Raw genomic sequence first — 16062 nt, 5'->3', positions numbered from 1 at the left:
CACTGACTAGAGAACCACCGTGGCAACCAGAATCCAGGGGCCGAACAACTGTTTGTGGGTGAAGAGGACACATTTATTTCATTTACACGGTCACTGAGGCTACAGCAGAATCAACGCTGTTACAATAGGCAAGCACTACTGTCTGCAGCAACACAAAGCATGTTTCTTAAACAGCATCCAAGTCTCACAGGTTACGTTTGCATTAAAAAGAAATCTTATAAACCAATCGAGGAAGCAGTTAAAGGCCAATTTTAAATGCCAATGTAAAATAAATTTCACTTGAAAATACAATTGAAATGCAACTGCCAGGAGCACTGTAAGAAAAGATGACCCAACTCAAGTAGGATAGAAAAGACGGGGCGGGGCGGGCAAAGTGGTAAATAAAATACAATAGCAACATTTAAAAACCTTGAGATTACCATGGGGGCGGGGAGGGGGGGCTCCTTCCCTTCAAGCCTCTGAACAGGGGCCTTGCTCAGAAGAGGCCTGTTCCACAGGGGAGGCAGCAGGTGAACTCTGCATACAGAGGAGAGAAACAAAGTATCAGCGTGGGTTTCGTGCTGGGGACAGCAGGCCTTGTGTTTTAAGAGGCAGAGGCTTAGGAGTGTCACCTCTTACTGCTAGAAGCCTCTCACATTCTAGGCCGGCCCTCGAGATACCTTGTCAGTAACCTCGACTTAAATGTTCTTAGAAAACGTGACTAGAAATTAAATACCTGGGATTCTTGCCATGTCATTCAAAACTCCAGATGGAGAGTCGGTCACTGCTCCACAACCTAGGGTCCGTTTTCAACTGTGTTGTTAGCCTTTCCTCAGTGAATTCACTTGGGTAGGTGCAGCTGCAGCCCTGCGGACAGGCCACTTCAACAGGCACTAGCTAAATGATCATCTGCGACAGCACCCTCCAATCAGCCCTCTCTCTAAAAGATCCATAGAGGGCAGGGCTAGAGTTAACTTCAACAAACATGGAATCTCCTCTCCTGGCTTCATGCACAGCAGCCAAAGTATATCAGCCGTCTCAAGAGCCCGTAATCTTATTCTAGGGTATACCCTTGATTCCCATTTCAATATATTCGACAGCTGGATATTGTTTAACAGATCTTCCGGCACCATTTTTTTCATTTTCCTTCAAATTTGCCACAGTACCTTTTTTAAGTCTTAGAATATGCTTTGCTAACATAGAAATCAACAGTGAGTATATTAGCAAAATAACTGAAGAAAAAATTTTCTGTACATCCTCACTAGAAAAATCCCAATGGATTAAGGCAGTCCTATCATTTTTTAGACTGGGATTAAGGCCAAAGTAAAGAAGAGAAATACTGAGAAAGCGCCAGGATAAAGTTCAGAGATGAGGACATCCTGGCAGCTCACTGTTAGTACCTCATTGCTTCATACCAAATGCCTCCTTGTGGGGCCTGAAGAAAGCCGGCCTTGCCCTTGGACAACCACAGACATCTCCAGTAGCAGTTCCTTGCTCAGACCCACACCGTGCAGGTCTCACCAGCACTCTGGCTTTTCATCTTCACCTTCCCCCAGCAGCTTCCCACCTATGGGCCCCAGCCAGCCTTGCTAGGTTCTGCTAGTGTTTTAACTGGCCAAGGGCTAAACCATTAGACCTTAGGAACAGTAAGGAGCTCTATGTGGATACATGTTGGCTAGAACACACTCATTTTTACAAATTGGTCTGAATACAGTCTGGCTTCCCTGAGAGCAGGTGAAGGGCACCTTCTCCCAAAGAACAGGCTGTTTCTCAAACACCTGCTGGATGGTACGTTGCTGCCTTCAGATTAGAATCATCTGAGCTCTTTAGGTACTTCATATACGTTAGGCAGAGTACATCCAGAAAGTGATCCTGGAAAGCCTGCCTCGGGGTTGAGGCCCTGAGGGAGGCCCTGAGCAGGTCACTCTTTAGAGCCCAGCCAACTCACCAGAGATGCTGGTCTGGAGACCCCAGAGCTGGACACTACTCAGTACCAACCTTCTCTAGGAAGGAACTGCATAATGTAGCTCTCCCACAGACCTGTGGGATGGGATGGGAAGGATGCCCAATAGTGATACGGGGAAAGAAAATCCACCTCCGCGAAGAGCAAGAAACTAGTCAAGAAGTGACTAGGAACTATGGTCTTGCTTGGCTGGTGTGCAGATCTACAGAGCAGAGGTCTGGCGCTGTGTGTGGAGGAAGACCTCCAGTTAGGCCCATAACCCGGTCACACCCACTTCAGCTTCTACCCCCAGGGTCTCTGCCCACCCACTCGCTCTCATCCAAGAACAGGCAGAAGCACTTTCCGGGCACCTCTCCCCGTGCCAACGTCTTTCCAGCTCCCCCTGCAGGGCTCTGTGCTTAACCACCGCTGCAGATGCAGCTGATGGCTGCTGTGGGGTTAAGGGACCAGAGCCGGGGGGGGGGGCTAGAGGCCAGAGGTACTTTTATTTACTGTATTTATTACTGATGCTGTTTTTTGCATGAGGAAAACCCCCTGATTGTTAGGATGCCTGATTGCTTTGCCTTTGTAGCTTTAGAGATGTCAGGGGCAAAACCATCAAGGACATGTGTTTCAGTGCTTGGGCACTGTGGTGCGCCTCCTTGCCAAGGTCCAGAGTAGAACCGAAACCTGTAGTTTTCCTTTGCCAAAGTTCAGTTTCCTGGCAGCACCTCAAACTGTTGCTCTGTAAGAGGGAAAATGGATGAAGAGGGAATAAACCACAGGGCAAAGAATTAGAACGTGTTAGCAAATGCTACCATGCGGAACACTAAACTTTATTCACTTTATTTATATATTTAACAGTTCTAAAGTATTTACTTCTTGCTTTGACAAAAAATGAAAAATATAGGAGCACTGACTGACTCCTCTTTAGGAGAAAAGGGTTATATGTACAGCTACGGAGAGTTACGGTTCCTCCTTTACATACAAAGAAAAATATTAATAAAAAAGTGCTTCATTGATCGAAAAGGGCTAAGAGCTGCAAGCATTTATTCACACTGTACATCAGACCCAAGAAACCCGTATCATAACCTCTTGGCACCTGTCACTAGGAACTGCACAATCTTTAATTAGACTGACTTCTCCCTACCTCCACGGCCAGACCACACAGAGTGCGGAGAAGAACTACACCCTGTTTCACTAAATTCAGACTCTGAGCTACCTGCCGCCACTGGGAAGCCAGAGACTCACTCAGATGCTCTTGGCTTTGCCTGGACTAACAGCTCCAGGGGACACTCTGGGCCACATCGTAACCACACCCAGGCACACACAGGAGCCACCTTCCTGAGACACAACTTCCCTTGGCCAGGGAATTGCTTCCAAAGGGTCAGAGAGTTCCCTGGCCTCACCCCCATCTGCTCACCACAGTCCGCCATTACCAGTTAGCAGCTTTTAGCAGAGCCAAGCATGGCCCTTCCCCGAGAGGGAGGGCAGGCACAAAACATGGATGCCAAGATTACAAAGCACAAGCCTAAACTCCTCTCCACCTTTCCCCACACTCACTCGACCACAAATACTCTTGATTTAAGGCTCTTTTTGGACCACATCAAAGCTTACTGAGGAAAGGTGCCCCAAATCTCCTACAGGCTGTGTCTCGATTTTCTAAAGAACCCTGCAGAGTCACCAAGTGGCCCCTCACTGCTGGCGGCAGCACAGGAGCAGGGCAGGGGGCCCGCTGGGCCCTTCCCACTGCCCCAAGAAGGGAAGGAGGAGGAAGGCTGATTGTATGGGACATGCTCCCTTTTCCAGAGGCTTGCACTCTAAAAGGCTGATTCTGCCCCTTAAGGGGGAGATCCATGATTTGTTTGGTTTGGGAATGGGGAACTTTTGGAACCCTGAGTCTGGATTTCCCTGTGCTGGTCAAGGAAGAGAGATTGTTTGGGGGACCAGGCCCCAGAAGGGGCTTCCAGGTGTGCCCGGGCTCAGGGCAGGCTTTGGCCTTGGCCACAGCAGCAGGACACTGCGTTCCGGCCAGTCTGCACTTTTATGCCTGAGGGTGGGAAGCACTACACAGCCTGGCCCAGGGAGGCCTACTCATGACAGTGAAGGGAGCCCTAGACCATCCAGGGTCAAGTTAAAAACAGAATCCCATGCAAGAGAGAACATGCGGGCCACCCCCATTCCTAGGCCCTCTCACTCGCCTCAGAGGAACAAACACCTTCCTTCCCCAAAGCGGGGCCTGGAAGGATTCCATTTATTATGTGTCCCTCCCTCCAAATGCCAATCCCATTTATCCGTGAGGTCGGACTGGCCTGGCTCCTCTCAGGAGGGAGACGGCACTCAGGGCAGTGCTCCGAGGGCAGATGCTTCAGTCTCCTCAGCAGCAAAGGTTTTTCCCACCAGCTCTGATGTGGCAATGGCACGAGAAATAGTCACAAACGTCAACCCTGGCTTGCTTCCCCACTCACTAGGTCTCGGGCCTGCACTGACTCCTGACAGCCTCCTCCCGTCCTGAGGAACCAAGCCAACCTTCAGCACCACAGGACAGCAGGTGGCTCAACAGTTTACAGGGGGCCTGGCAACCTCTGGTCTTCCATTAAAAAAAAAAAAAAATTAAGACAACCAGGGGACTTCTTTCTTTTTTGGAGGCAGAGGGAAGATGGAAAAGGGAGAGGGAAAAAAAAAAAAACAGGAAAGAAAAATCAATCTACAATCCAGTGGTACATCCCAAATTTCTGTCACTCTGCACAGGTGGTTCCATGCCCCCATTCCAAAGTGCACGGGCCTCTCGGTCTGCCCAGGCTGTGTGGGCCTGTCAGAGAACAGCAGCTTGGCCTCTGCCCGCCCCAGGTCACTGAGCTTCAGTTTGAAGTGGCAGCAATGGGCTTATCCAGTTCAAGGTCAATGCTGGAGCTTGTGGGATGTAGGCTGCTATAGCAAGACTTGCACACTCGACTGGGTTCAAAGAGCTGCTGGCTGGGAACTGGAACCTTCTGATTACAACAACTGGAGCAGAACACATTCCCACAATTCCTTGAGATGAGAAGAAGAAAACAAAACACTGTTAGTTTCGGTAGTAGGTATGGTGTGAGGAAACCAACTTCAGAAGACAGACCTCTGTTGTAATTCGGAATGTGCTAGAGACTCCTCCAAGACTGAACTTTCATTGGTCTAACCCAGGAACAAGCCAAGCTGGGGGAGGGGGGGGTAGAAATTCCTGCCTAGTGTAATTGCACACCACTGTGACTTTAGGGCCAAGGACACTTGGCTGTCTCACCATTATGGCTCAAAGTTACAGGTGTACAGGAGGATGCTGCTCAAGAGAAATCCAGGAGAACAAAACGGCCCAGGGCAGGAGCGGCTACTAGAACACTGGCTCAGTCCTGGCCCAGAAAAACCCAGTTGGCCATACCCCCTTGGGCAATGGCCTCTGTGTAGCTTGTGGTCACAGAGAGGCCAGAGTCCAATGGAACTACCTCCGAGCGCTTCAGATGAGACAAACTACCTAGCCTAGCTGGGGAGTGAGGAGCCTTGTCCAACGGGCTACATCCCCAGAGGCTCGGAGGCAGCAAAATGGGAGAAAAGACCATTGCCATCTAGGACTGCCCTGCTGCCAGCATGCAAAGCCAGAAGACAAGCAACCAGTGACACATGCTCAGGGTGAAGGGACAAGAGCACAGATGAATACACGTGCACAAACACCCCCCCTTATTAGATAGGTGTCAGTCATTTATGGCTCACTCCCCTGGCCCCATGCATCTACCAGGGAATATAAGAGCTCCACCTGAAGGCCTGACTACTCAGGGCCCCAGGCCTCCCTCTCCTCCTCCACTTGAAAGCCCAGCTCTGATGTGTCCGTGCAGCACAGGTGCACACAACCAAACAGCCACCCTTCACAGCTAAGAGGAAAAGGAACTGGCAGAGGATAAGTTTCTGCCCACCTTACAACCCCACTTTGCTAGGCCCTAAAGTACAAATCAATCTCAATAAACCCAAGAATGGGAGACTTCAAGGAGCCTGACATAGCCCACCAAAGACTTGGGGAAAGCAGCTGAAGGGAAATCCTCCTCCTTAGCCAGCATCACTCACTACCTTTTCATTTATGCTCCTCAGAATCCAAACCCACTGCTGAATTAAGGACCACCTGGGCACAGAGGAGAGAATACTAAGTACCCTTTGGGGTTATATATATATATATATATATACCACAAAAGGAAAAGCCTAGACATGGGGCAACGGAAGGACAGAGAACTAAAACAAACACACATAGCTTCATCTTCTAGAACGCAGTAAGCACCTCACGTTTCTGAAAAGCATGAATCAGCAAGAACCTGTGGTTACACAGAAAAATTACCTAAATCTACTTCTGAATGTCTGCATTTATTTAACATATCTGCTAGAGTTCATCCTGATATGAATTTGATCAGTTAAGCTTTTCTATCTGGCTTCTTTCAGGGGATCCTGACAGACCCTAAGTGGAACCCTCCACTAAAGTCTTCCATGCTAAAACAGGTCTCTGGAAAGACCACCTCTGTTCAGTCCTGGTCTCTTTGTTTAAAAAAAAAAAAAATTGGAGCAGCAATGCTGTCTGACTTGGAGATCATGAAGCATCCTTCTAGCATCCCACTGAATGACTACCCCCAAGGAAATAGCTCTGAAAACCCAACTGGCTCTGCCACAAGACCAGCCCCAGCTGAAGCACGGCTTCTCAGTCACAAGCAAGATGGCTCAGCTGACCTGTGTCATCAGGAGGGGAGTGCGTGGCTGCAGCCTGACTCGGCCCTAATCTCTCCTCAGTCGGCTGCTTTGGTTTCCCCCTAAGCCCACCTGCCTGCCTACGCTCCCAGCCCCAGGCTTCGTCCCAATGAGTGCAGAGAGGGGGAAATGGCAGCGTTAGTGTGGAGAAGTTATTATAGATGTGCAGACATCACAGACAGGTTGTTGCAAATGCTCACCACGTTTGATCAACACGGTCAGTGTCCCTGCAAGGAGGGGAGAGAGAGCTCAGAGGAGAAGCCAACCAAAGACATTTGGGCTTGGGGGGGCAGGGTAGGGAGATATACAGTCCTGAAGCATCATTACTAGACAAAGAGGTGGTTCCATTTTCTACCTGGGTTCACTCACGTGGGTGAGCAATGTCAGGATTCAGATGAACTTCCTATCCCAAGAACACTGAACATCCTCCAGTCAGTCACCACCCCAGCTGGGGCAAAGCATCTCTAGCAACTAACTACCCCAACCAAGAAGAAAGAAGTCAGGAGCCTTAAGGATTGAAGACTATGTCCTCAGCTGTCCCTACTAGTCCCCATAGCTAGGTCTCCTCACTACTGGCACAAGGAAAACGAGTTTGGGGTCAGGAAGCCGGGTAAGGAGTAGGAAAATGAAGTTCCCTGCCCATAGCAGGAAAACTTTTTTTTGCTCATAGCAGCCATGTTGAACGGGAAGAAATGGTATTCTAGGAATAAGAAATGGTAGTCTGGGTGGTGGCTATTGCTCTGCTAATCCAGGAAGCAAAACAGAACAAAAGGGGACATCATTTGCACATTTTAAAATTTAGTCATGATCACTCCGAATTGGGGGGAAAAAACCCCACGAAATGCAAACACCAATTTCAGAGGCACAAAAGATGAGTTGGGGGCCTACAGAGCCCAGGATCTGCCTCAGATGGGACACCGCCAGCCAGACGCCTGCATCTCTCCAAGCTGCAGGCCCTGTGGGCCAAATCTCAGCCTCCAAACCCTGGCCCACCCCACCCCACCACACCCTCGAGCGGCACCTGCAGTGGTGCTTCCTGCTGGCGAGCCAGAAGGCGCTGTCGCACGCATAGCAGTGGGCGGCCAGGTGGTCCGGGAGCCAGCGAGTCATCTGTAAAACAGAAGGGGCCAGGTCAGTCACGGGAGATGGGCCATGCAGCTGGAGCCAGCAGAGCCGTGCTGGGGGCGGCAAGAGTCACAAGGACCATACTGGCTCCGGTGGCAGCAGCCCAGCAGGTTGATGTCAGCAATACAAGAAAGGCGTCCAAATCGTTTCCCTAGAGGGGACTCCAAACTCCCCTGAGATAAAGTATCAGGCAGCAGCACCCTGGGTCACTATGAGAGCCGGCAAGACTCCAGTTCACAGAGGCAAGGAGGAGAGAGGACCAGCTTGCTGAGTCTCCCTGGCTCAGAAATTCTAGGCTTGATGGGGATTCACAGAGGCTCAAGGCTAAGTGTGCTATGAGGTTATTCCTTGGCCAGGTGCACGGGACAGGGATGGGGGTGGAGAAGAACCATAAAACAGTTGCATGGACGGCACTCAGAACAGGGGCTGAGCCTGTACCTCCGTGTCCTGTTTATCCACCTGCTCCCAGCTGGCTTCAGAGAAAATCTCTGTGCTGCAGCGAGACAAACAGTTCTGATCCAGATTGCTTTCCGAGTCGGGGATTGAAGTCTGTTGGCAAACAAACAGAGCTGAACAGAATGAACCTGGCTCCTCCCAGGAGAAGAAAGGGCTTGGTAAAGAAGAGAGCACTGGGGACTTCAGGCGGGCCTGAGCATTAGGGCTGCCAGATCTGTTGGCGCCTCAGCCATCAAGAAACGGGTTGAGCAGGTGCAGAGACAGGGTTGAACTCAGGTGGAAGAGAGATGCACAGGGCTAAGGCTGTGTGCAGTGACTGCAGGGAAAAGATGGGCCTTGGGTTCCAGGAAGTGAGTGGGGCAGAAACGACCAGGAAGGCGTGTGAACTGAATGTCAGCTGTTCCAGTGAGTCTGTTGCTCCAGCCCTGCCACTTACATCTGCGTGTGCGAACTGAGTGCTTTGGGCACGTCCTCCTTTCTCTGAAGGACTCTTTGGGAAAATGAGAAACCACCATTAGTATGAAGGAAATACCGAGAAGTCAGTTTGAATTGAAAGTCGTTGGATGAGCCCGCCTTTCATGTACGCTGACTGCTTCAGAGCCAGGCTCCCGCTTGTACTCAGAACACATCAAGTCAGACCCAGCGAGCGAGGAGAGCATCTCCCTGAGAACCTCCCCCTCACGTAGCCTCACTTCCAGTCACCAGGCCCCATCAGTGCTAACTCCTCCACAGTGCCAGAAACCAGTCCCTTCTCCCCATTTCTTCTGCCATCAGCCGCCACAGGGCAGGTACAAACATTTGTTAAACTAAACTTTCACAGCTACAGCCTGTGTTTGGGGCGCGGGGGGGGGGGGGGCTCACAGTTTACTAGCTACTGGGGTAGGACAGGCATTACAATTTGACAGGAATATTTGACATTGCTCTAATGTCATTCTGCCCAGGAGCTCATGCCCTTCCTTAAAACATGATCCTCTCTCCAAAGAGATCTGACCGACCACATACTGAGTGCTCTCTTCCTTATTCTAACTGCCTCAACAGGACACCTGCGGCACGTAAGCAAGGCGGGAAAGACCACCACGCAGACCGCCATTCACATGGCGGAGGCTGAGCTCCAGCCTCTCAACAGGACTACTCTGGACCTTTCCAATTCTTTTAGAAATCTGTACCAATCACCGTGCACCGGCACAAAGAGCGCCCGCCTCAGTGTGCCCTCTCCGTGGGCAGCTGCGGAGGCACTGTGGGCTACTCACCACTTCATCCCCGAAGTCCCCATTGAAGCGGAGGGAGCTGGTCAGGTACTGGCTCTCCAGGCGACTCCTCAGCTCCTGAACCTGTTTCTTCAGGGTCTCCACTTCCTGCTGGTGGCCTGACTCGATCTGACGCAGGCGCTGTTGGATAGTGTCCGTGTACACAGGCATGCCATCGTCGTCCAGGTGGCTGCGGGAAGGCTGCTCGGGGCTGCCCGCTGCAGATGGCCTCCCCGAGTGGCTGTGCAGCCACTTGTGGTGCAAGTTCCTCGAGTGTAAGTGGGCAGAGCCGCAGCTCGTCGCGGACAGCTGGCGGCTCAGTGAGTCCTTGCTCCTACCAACCTCCCCATTGGTGCAGTGCCCGTTGGGGGTGGGGTGCTTCTGGAGGGTGCTAAGCCCCGGGGGCTGCTCTAAAGCCTTATTTTCGGTCTCTGGGGCACCATTGCACACCAGCCCCTCTTTACATTCGGCTAAAGGCAAGGCACAAGGAGAATGCGCTGGGCTGTGGGTGCTGCCAGGGGAAGTCCTATGGACCACAGATCCCACCTGGGGCCTCTCAGCTAGGCTCTTCTCTGAAGGCCGCGGCTCCATGGTTTGAGGAAGCATGTCCTTGCCACTGAACCAGCCACTGTTGACCAGGCAAGGTCTATGATGGCCTTCGGGCCCACTTTCTGACTTGACTTGATCTTCTATTAACATGTCCATTGAACTGTCCGTCTCTGGTCCTCTGGCCTCAAATGGGACTTGGGAGGGCAGCAGAGAACTTGACTGTGAGGTACCATAGCCAACTTTTGCATCTACTGGGATTGGAAGAAACGCTTCCTCCCTATCTTCTGTAATAGCTCCTATTTGGGGCTGTTCCACAGGGACCTCCTGGGCATCCTCTCCCCTGGGGGACTCCTGGAGAAAATGGGGGAGAACACTGTGCCCACCCTGCTGCTCAGGAATACCCCGTGAGAACACGGAGAGGCTAGTGCCTGGATGGTTCGCCAGAGCAGCATCACCCAGTTCTAGTTCTTGAGGAAAGATAATGGCCGAGCCCTCAGGGGTCTTCACCCTGATCTCCTTTTCTAAAAGAGCCTCCTCTTTGACCTCCTGCATCTCAGTGCTCCCCCTATGGGCAGGCTCCTCTATCCCACTCTCCTCTTTGGTGGCCTCTTGCAAAATGTTCTCCATCTGCCCCTCGGCCACTCCAGCTGCAACAGACAGCTCAGCGCCGCCCAGCACTTTGGTTGGCTTGCCCGGGCTGTCGGGATCGAGAGGCTCCTCCCCAGGACCAGCCAGGCTGCTCAATTCCAGTGAGCGCCTGTGCTCCTGCCACTTCTCATTCAGACTTGGGTCACTGCTGCGCCGACTGGCTAGAGGCACTGTGTTGTCGCAAGCTGTAGTCAGATTGTCAAATGATCTAGTCTTTGGTAGCCTAAACAAAAGGAGTTCGAGGGAAATGAGAATCTGAGGCTGTTCAGAGGAAAGTAGGAGACAATGAGTTTTAACAGGCAGTTGTTTCATAATTGGGTCCACTGTAGCTACTCAAAGAGCCTTGGCATCTTTTAAAGTGAGGCTCAGACGGACAGAAAGGCAAAAAGCTCCAGGATGGGCCCTTCTACTCGGCAAAGTTCCTCTCAACCTACCCAATTCGCCCTGCCCCACCCTGTGTCCATATATACAAAGAAACAAATAGCAAATACTATGTTTAAAAAACGTTCATAACACTGCTCTGTTTCTCCACTAGTGGCAAAGGAAAGTAGCACTGCTGATTTTCTGCTATTACAATATTTTAAATTAATGTATTTAGCAGTCTGAATTTAATAAAGTTAATTCTCAAGTGGCAAAGCCGAACTTTCTATATCATCTGACGGCATTTGCCTTTCAACCCCAAAAAGACAAATGATAGCGGAAAGGCAGGAGCACAGAGCAGTGGCTGAAACTCAAGCCAGAGGGTCACAAGGAACCCAGAGGTTTGCTCCATCACTGAGAAACCGCTCGGCGCATGCAGCAGAACAATATAGTGTAGGGCCCAACGCCCTTCAGGAAATGAGGCTCTTACGGCCTCGAACCCTGAAACCCTTATACCTTCTCTGAGAAAACCTGAGAGATCTAAGCGAGACTTGTGGAGCCGGACAACATCATGATCTCTAACCATGCCTGGATGTGCCCCAACACAGAAGTACACCCATGCAGGACTTGAGGCCTCAGCATCAACCCTGGGCTCACCTGCTCAGGGGCGGCTCATCAGGGCTGGTGCCAGGGGCTGGGTATGGTGCACAGCTGTCGTCCACGGGGGTGGATGGGGATGGGCAGGGCAGGTACACTGCACTCCACAGCATCAGGTTACGCACGTGACATACAGGGTACAGCACCTGAGAGAGCAGTGGGGATACAGGTTTAAACAAGTCCCAACAAGAAATGAGGGTCAAGAACAGTCACCAAGCTGGAACACCCAACAGGTCTGCACTCTTGTGGGCATGAAAATCTAAAGGATTTTTTTTTTATATCTATTTCTCATTAATTACTTCTTAGGTCCCCTTTATTGAATGACTGACTTTCGTATCAGCTTAATTTGTTGCTTTTACTTCATACGAAGGTGAGTCATTCCACTAGATGGTGATTGTGTTTCCTGGTACAAAAACGTGGCTTCAGAAGACACTGTCAAACCTGTTTTATAGGATCATTTAAATTAATCATGTGAAAAGAAGGGAATTTCTTCCTGTATTATGACTTCCCCAGCAGTGAAGCAAAGAGAGAAGCAGTTAGTGTAAATCTTTCCTCTGACTACTTAAATGTAGTGAGAAGCATATTAATAGTCCAGTGAAGCAATATAACCTCTGATCAACTTCCTTTTGACTTCTTTAGAATTTGAGATGCATTCTGACAAAAGGAATGTTACCATGTATCAACACAGATGTGCGTGCCTCCTTTCCTCTGCTTAACAGCAGGTGTCCCTTTGAAGAAAAAAGTCTTAAAGGGCCTGCCAGTTCTCCACGGGGGCAGAAAATCACACCGACACACAAGCTAACGTCACACACACTCTTCTGCTCTCGGAGACAGGAGCTGCAGTGCGTATCATCACCTGAGGACACTGGAAGGGTGCTGGGGGCTTGCAGGGGCACCCAGGGGATGACTTAGGTTCCCCTTCCACTTGTTAGAACATGCCAGGAGTGAGTTATGCTCTGACAGAGGTGCCAGAAAAGATTCGTGTCTGGAGTGCAAAATAGAGATGTGTATTAAATCAAACCACCCTGAGCAAGAAGTGGTTAGAAGCAGATCAGAGCAGCACTAGGAAACAAGCCTTCCTTGGGACAGATGGAAAAAAAGGGAACCCACCCACCCAGAGACAACAGAGATGCCTTTGAGAAAACAGTCACTACCAAAAACGGCGCCCATAGGTCTCCAGCCCCAAATTCCTTCTGCTGGTCGGAGAGGAGAGGCTGAAGGATACATACGGCTTCTGACTGAGATGAGTACAGCAGGTTTTTGAACGCCTTGTTGCCTGCCCGAAGCAGCGACCACACAGAACACGTCCGTTCCTGAGTGTGCTTGTCCCCTCTCTCCTTAGCGTTGTTGCACAGGAATGTTCCAAACAGGCAGGAATAGGTATGTTGCACCAGTTTCACCTGTGGGAGTCCAAAAGCCAGCCATAGCATGTATGTTCTCCAGGGGAAGGGTAGCCCCGCTGAGCCCCTCTTCCCCAACATCCCTGAGAGCACCTCAGGATTCACACTCCATAAGGATGAGGGAACCAAGTAAGCCACGGAAGAGCTGCCTCCTCACAACACCAGCCCCAGAGCGCCAACCCCAACCACTAGCATTCCTGAGTCAAAAGAGCAAAGACAGATCACTGGCACCCCATTTCTCTTGGCCTCCCTGGCAACCAGTCTGGCAAGTCCTAAGTTAACAGCCACACTCCAGAGTGACAGATCATTATCACCCGGGTACAAGAGCAGGTCAGTGTACAATGCAAGTCTGAACTGAGAGCACACTTCTAAATAACTTTTCACTCAACAAAGCATTCCTGAGCATCTGACATACCCCAGACATTTCTATGGGTCCTGAATAGGCAACAACTCTCAGACAACTCTCCTGCCCTGATGGAGCTGGCTCTAGCTGTGGGGGAGGGGTGGCCACTGCTGTGGACCACAATAAGGCAGGGTGAGCGGGACAGGGCACAAGCAGGACAGCAGGAGAAAGAAGTGAGAGAGCAAGTTAAGAAGATATCTGAGGGGGAAATGCTCCAGGCAGAGGCAACAGCCAGCACAGTGGTCTTGAGGTGAGCACGTGCTTGCGATTTCCAAGAAACAGAAGGAGGCCAGTGTAACTGAAGGACATTGCACAAAGAGAGCAATGGTAGAAAATGAATCTAGACAGGTAACCTCTAGGACACCTCTGCAGGCCATTTTAAGGACTGACTTTTACTCTGTGTGAAATGGAAAGTCATTGGAGGTTCTTAAACAGGGGAATGATACGGTCTCAATCATGTTTTAGAAGGATCCCTCTAGGGGCGCCTGGGTGGCTCAGTGGGTTAAGCGGCTGGCTCTTGATTTTGGCTCAGGTCATGGTCTCAGGTGGTGAGATCCAGCCCCACATTAGGCTCTGTGCTCAGCAGGGAGTCTGCTTGTCTGCTTGAGATTCTCTCCCTCTCTCTCCCCCTACCCCCTGCTTGTGTGCTCTCTCTAAAATAAATGGATAAATCTTTTTAAAAAAATGATCCCTCTAGTTGCTGGGTTGACTCTTGGGGCAGGAGATGGTGCTACCTTGGACCAGCGTGGGAACAGTGGAGACAGCAGGAAGTAATCAGGTTTTGGATAGATTTTGGAAGCAAAGCTGCAGAATCTGCTGACAGACTGAACGTGGAGTGTGAAAGGGGGAGGATGAGAGTTGGGCAGGCCATATAAGTTTCTGCCCTAAATAAATGGAAGGATTAGAGTTGCCACCTGGTGAGGCTGACAACTTCTGGAAGATCATATTTTGGGGTGGGGAGATGTAGAAATCAAGAACCAAGTTTTGAACAAGTGTGAAGTACCATTAGGACATCCACGTGGAGATACTGAGCAGTCACAGTTGGGTATGTGAGTCTGGAGTTAAGTGGAGAGATCTGAGCTGAAGACGGAATTATAAATGTGAGAATCATGGATAGCAATCAGAGCCATCAGACTAGATGAAATCCCCAGAGAGGCAGTAAGATACAGAAGCACATTGGAGGCTGAGTCCTGGAGCATTCCAACATTCAGCACTGGGAAGGTATTAAGCAGTAGCACAGGAGACAAAAAAGACCAGCTAGTGAGGCAGAATTTGTGCTGGTAGTCAAATGAAGAAAGGGTTTCAAGAAAGGTGTGATGAAACAGTGCCAAAGAGTAAAATGAAGACAGTCAAAGATACAAACCTCCAGCTATAAAATAAATAAGTCCTGGGGATGTAATGTACAGGATGGTGAATATAGTTAATAATACTCTATTGTATACCTGAAAGTTGCTAAAAGAGTAGGTCTTAAAAATTCTCACAAGAAAAAAAAATCTGCGTGGCAATGGATGTTAATTACTTATTGTGATTATTTCATAATATACACAAACAGTAGAATTATTATGTTGTATACCTGAAACTAATGTTATATTGTCAATTATACCTCAATTTAAAAAAAAAAAACTTTTTGGGGTGCCTGGGTGGCTCAGTCGTTAAGTGTCTGCCTTCGGCTCAGGTCATGATCCCAGAGTCCTGGGATCAAGCCCCGCATCGGGCTCCCTGCTCAGCGGGAAGCCTGCTTCTCCCTCTCCCGCTCCCCATTTGTGTTCCCTCTCTCGCTGTGTCTCTCTGTCAAATAAATAAATAAAATCTTTAAAAAATAAATAAAATAAAAAACTAAGTTTAAAACAACTCAAAGACTTTATGCAAACCTAACACACCTACATTCACTGAATGAACACACACTTCTTAGTGTTTTTAATTAAAACTGGGACAAAGAATGCCTTCTTATTAAATTCTAAAAAGAATCCATAGTTTCACATGAAAAGTAGCCCGCTAACATTTGCATTAATACCCCCACAATTTTAGAAGGTCCCCAAAATGAAGAATTACAAGCCCAAACTCACAAGGAATGCTTCATTGAACTCAAAAGAGCAAGGAAATTGCCTCTGAAGCTGATGAACACAGTCAAGCCACTGCAGAAACACTGGGCAGCGCTCGTTCAGATCATCGGAGTTCTCCCCATGACCACACCGGTCGGCAAACTTGTGGCCAAAATCCAGCCACTCCATCTCCACGAGGACCTGGAAACCCTGCAGGGAAACACCCAGGAGAGACCATTCGTACTTGGAGACTATGACAGCCCTGAGCCTGTCAGGACTAACAGCAATAATCCCTTTTAGCAAACTCCCAGTAAGCCCAACAGGAGGCCCTGACCCAGCCCCATAGCCAAGGGCTCCATGGAATGGAGCTTAGGGCAATTTCCCACTTCCCTCAACTCCATTCCATAATCATCAAAAGGGTACTAAACATTTATCTAAGCCTTTCCTGAATCCATACTTTCATTCACTATACAGTATAAAAGCCACATTTTTTCTAAAT

General features: G+C 49.7%; 1 protein-coding gene and 1 long non-coding RNA gene across 11 annotated transcripts in view; one reads left to right on the top strand and one right to left on the bottom strand.

The window, feature by feature from the left end:
• The window catches only part of LOC116626074, a 93270-nt gene that overhangs the window by 66888 nt on the left and 10320 nt on the right, over positions 1–16062 (top strand). The window lies entirely within an intron of this gene.
• Positions 2403–16062, bottom strand: part of MTMR3 (myotubularin related protein 3) — a 138397-nt gene continuing 124737 nt past the window's right edge. For 4 of the 10 annotated variants that reach the window (XM_032395209.1, XM_032395201.1, XM_032395200.1 and 1 more), the window contains 8 exons: positions 15588–15773; positions 12948–13118; positions 11719–11864; positions 9508–10924; positions 8240–8350; positions 7698–7786; positions 6877–6903; positions 2403–4954 (listed from right to left, as the gene is read on the bottom strand). In XM_032395209.1, coding sequence (XP_032251100.1) covers positions 4783–4954; positions 6877–6903; positions 7698–7786; positions 8240–8350; positions 9508–10924; positions 11719–11864; positions 12948–13118; positions 15588–15773 — 2319 coding nt within the window. In that variant the 3' untranslated portion in view covers positions 2403–4782. The remainder of the gene's footprint in view (positions 4955–6876; positions 6904–7697; positions 7787–8239; positions 8351–9507; positions 10925–11718; positions 11865–12947; positions 13119–15587; positions 15774–16062) is intronic. The other 6 variants (XM_032395202.1, XM_032395204.1, XM_032395206.1 and 3 more) reach the window with 4 other exon arrangements.

The sequence above is a fragment of the Phoca vitulina genome, unplaced genomic scaffold, assembly GCF_004348235.1.
Source record: "Phoca vitulina isolate PV1807 unplaced genomic scaffold, GSC_HSeal_1.0 scaffold82, whole genome shotgun sequence".
Lineage (NCBI taxonomy): Eukaryota > Metazoa > Chordata > Mammalia > Carnivora > Phocidae > Phoca > Phoca vitulina.
Note: the sequence above shows the minus strand (reverse complement) of the source record. Positions and strands in the feature narration are given on the sequence as shown.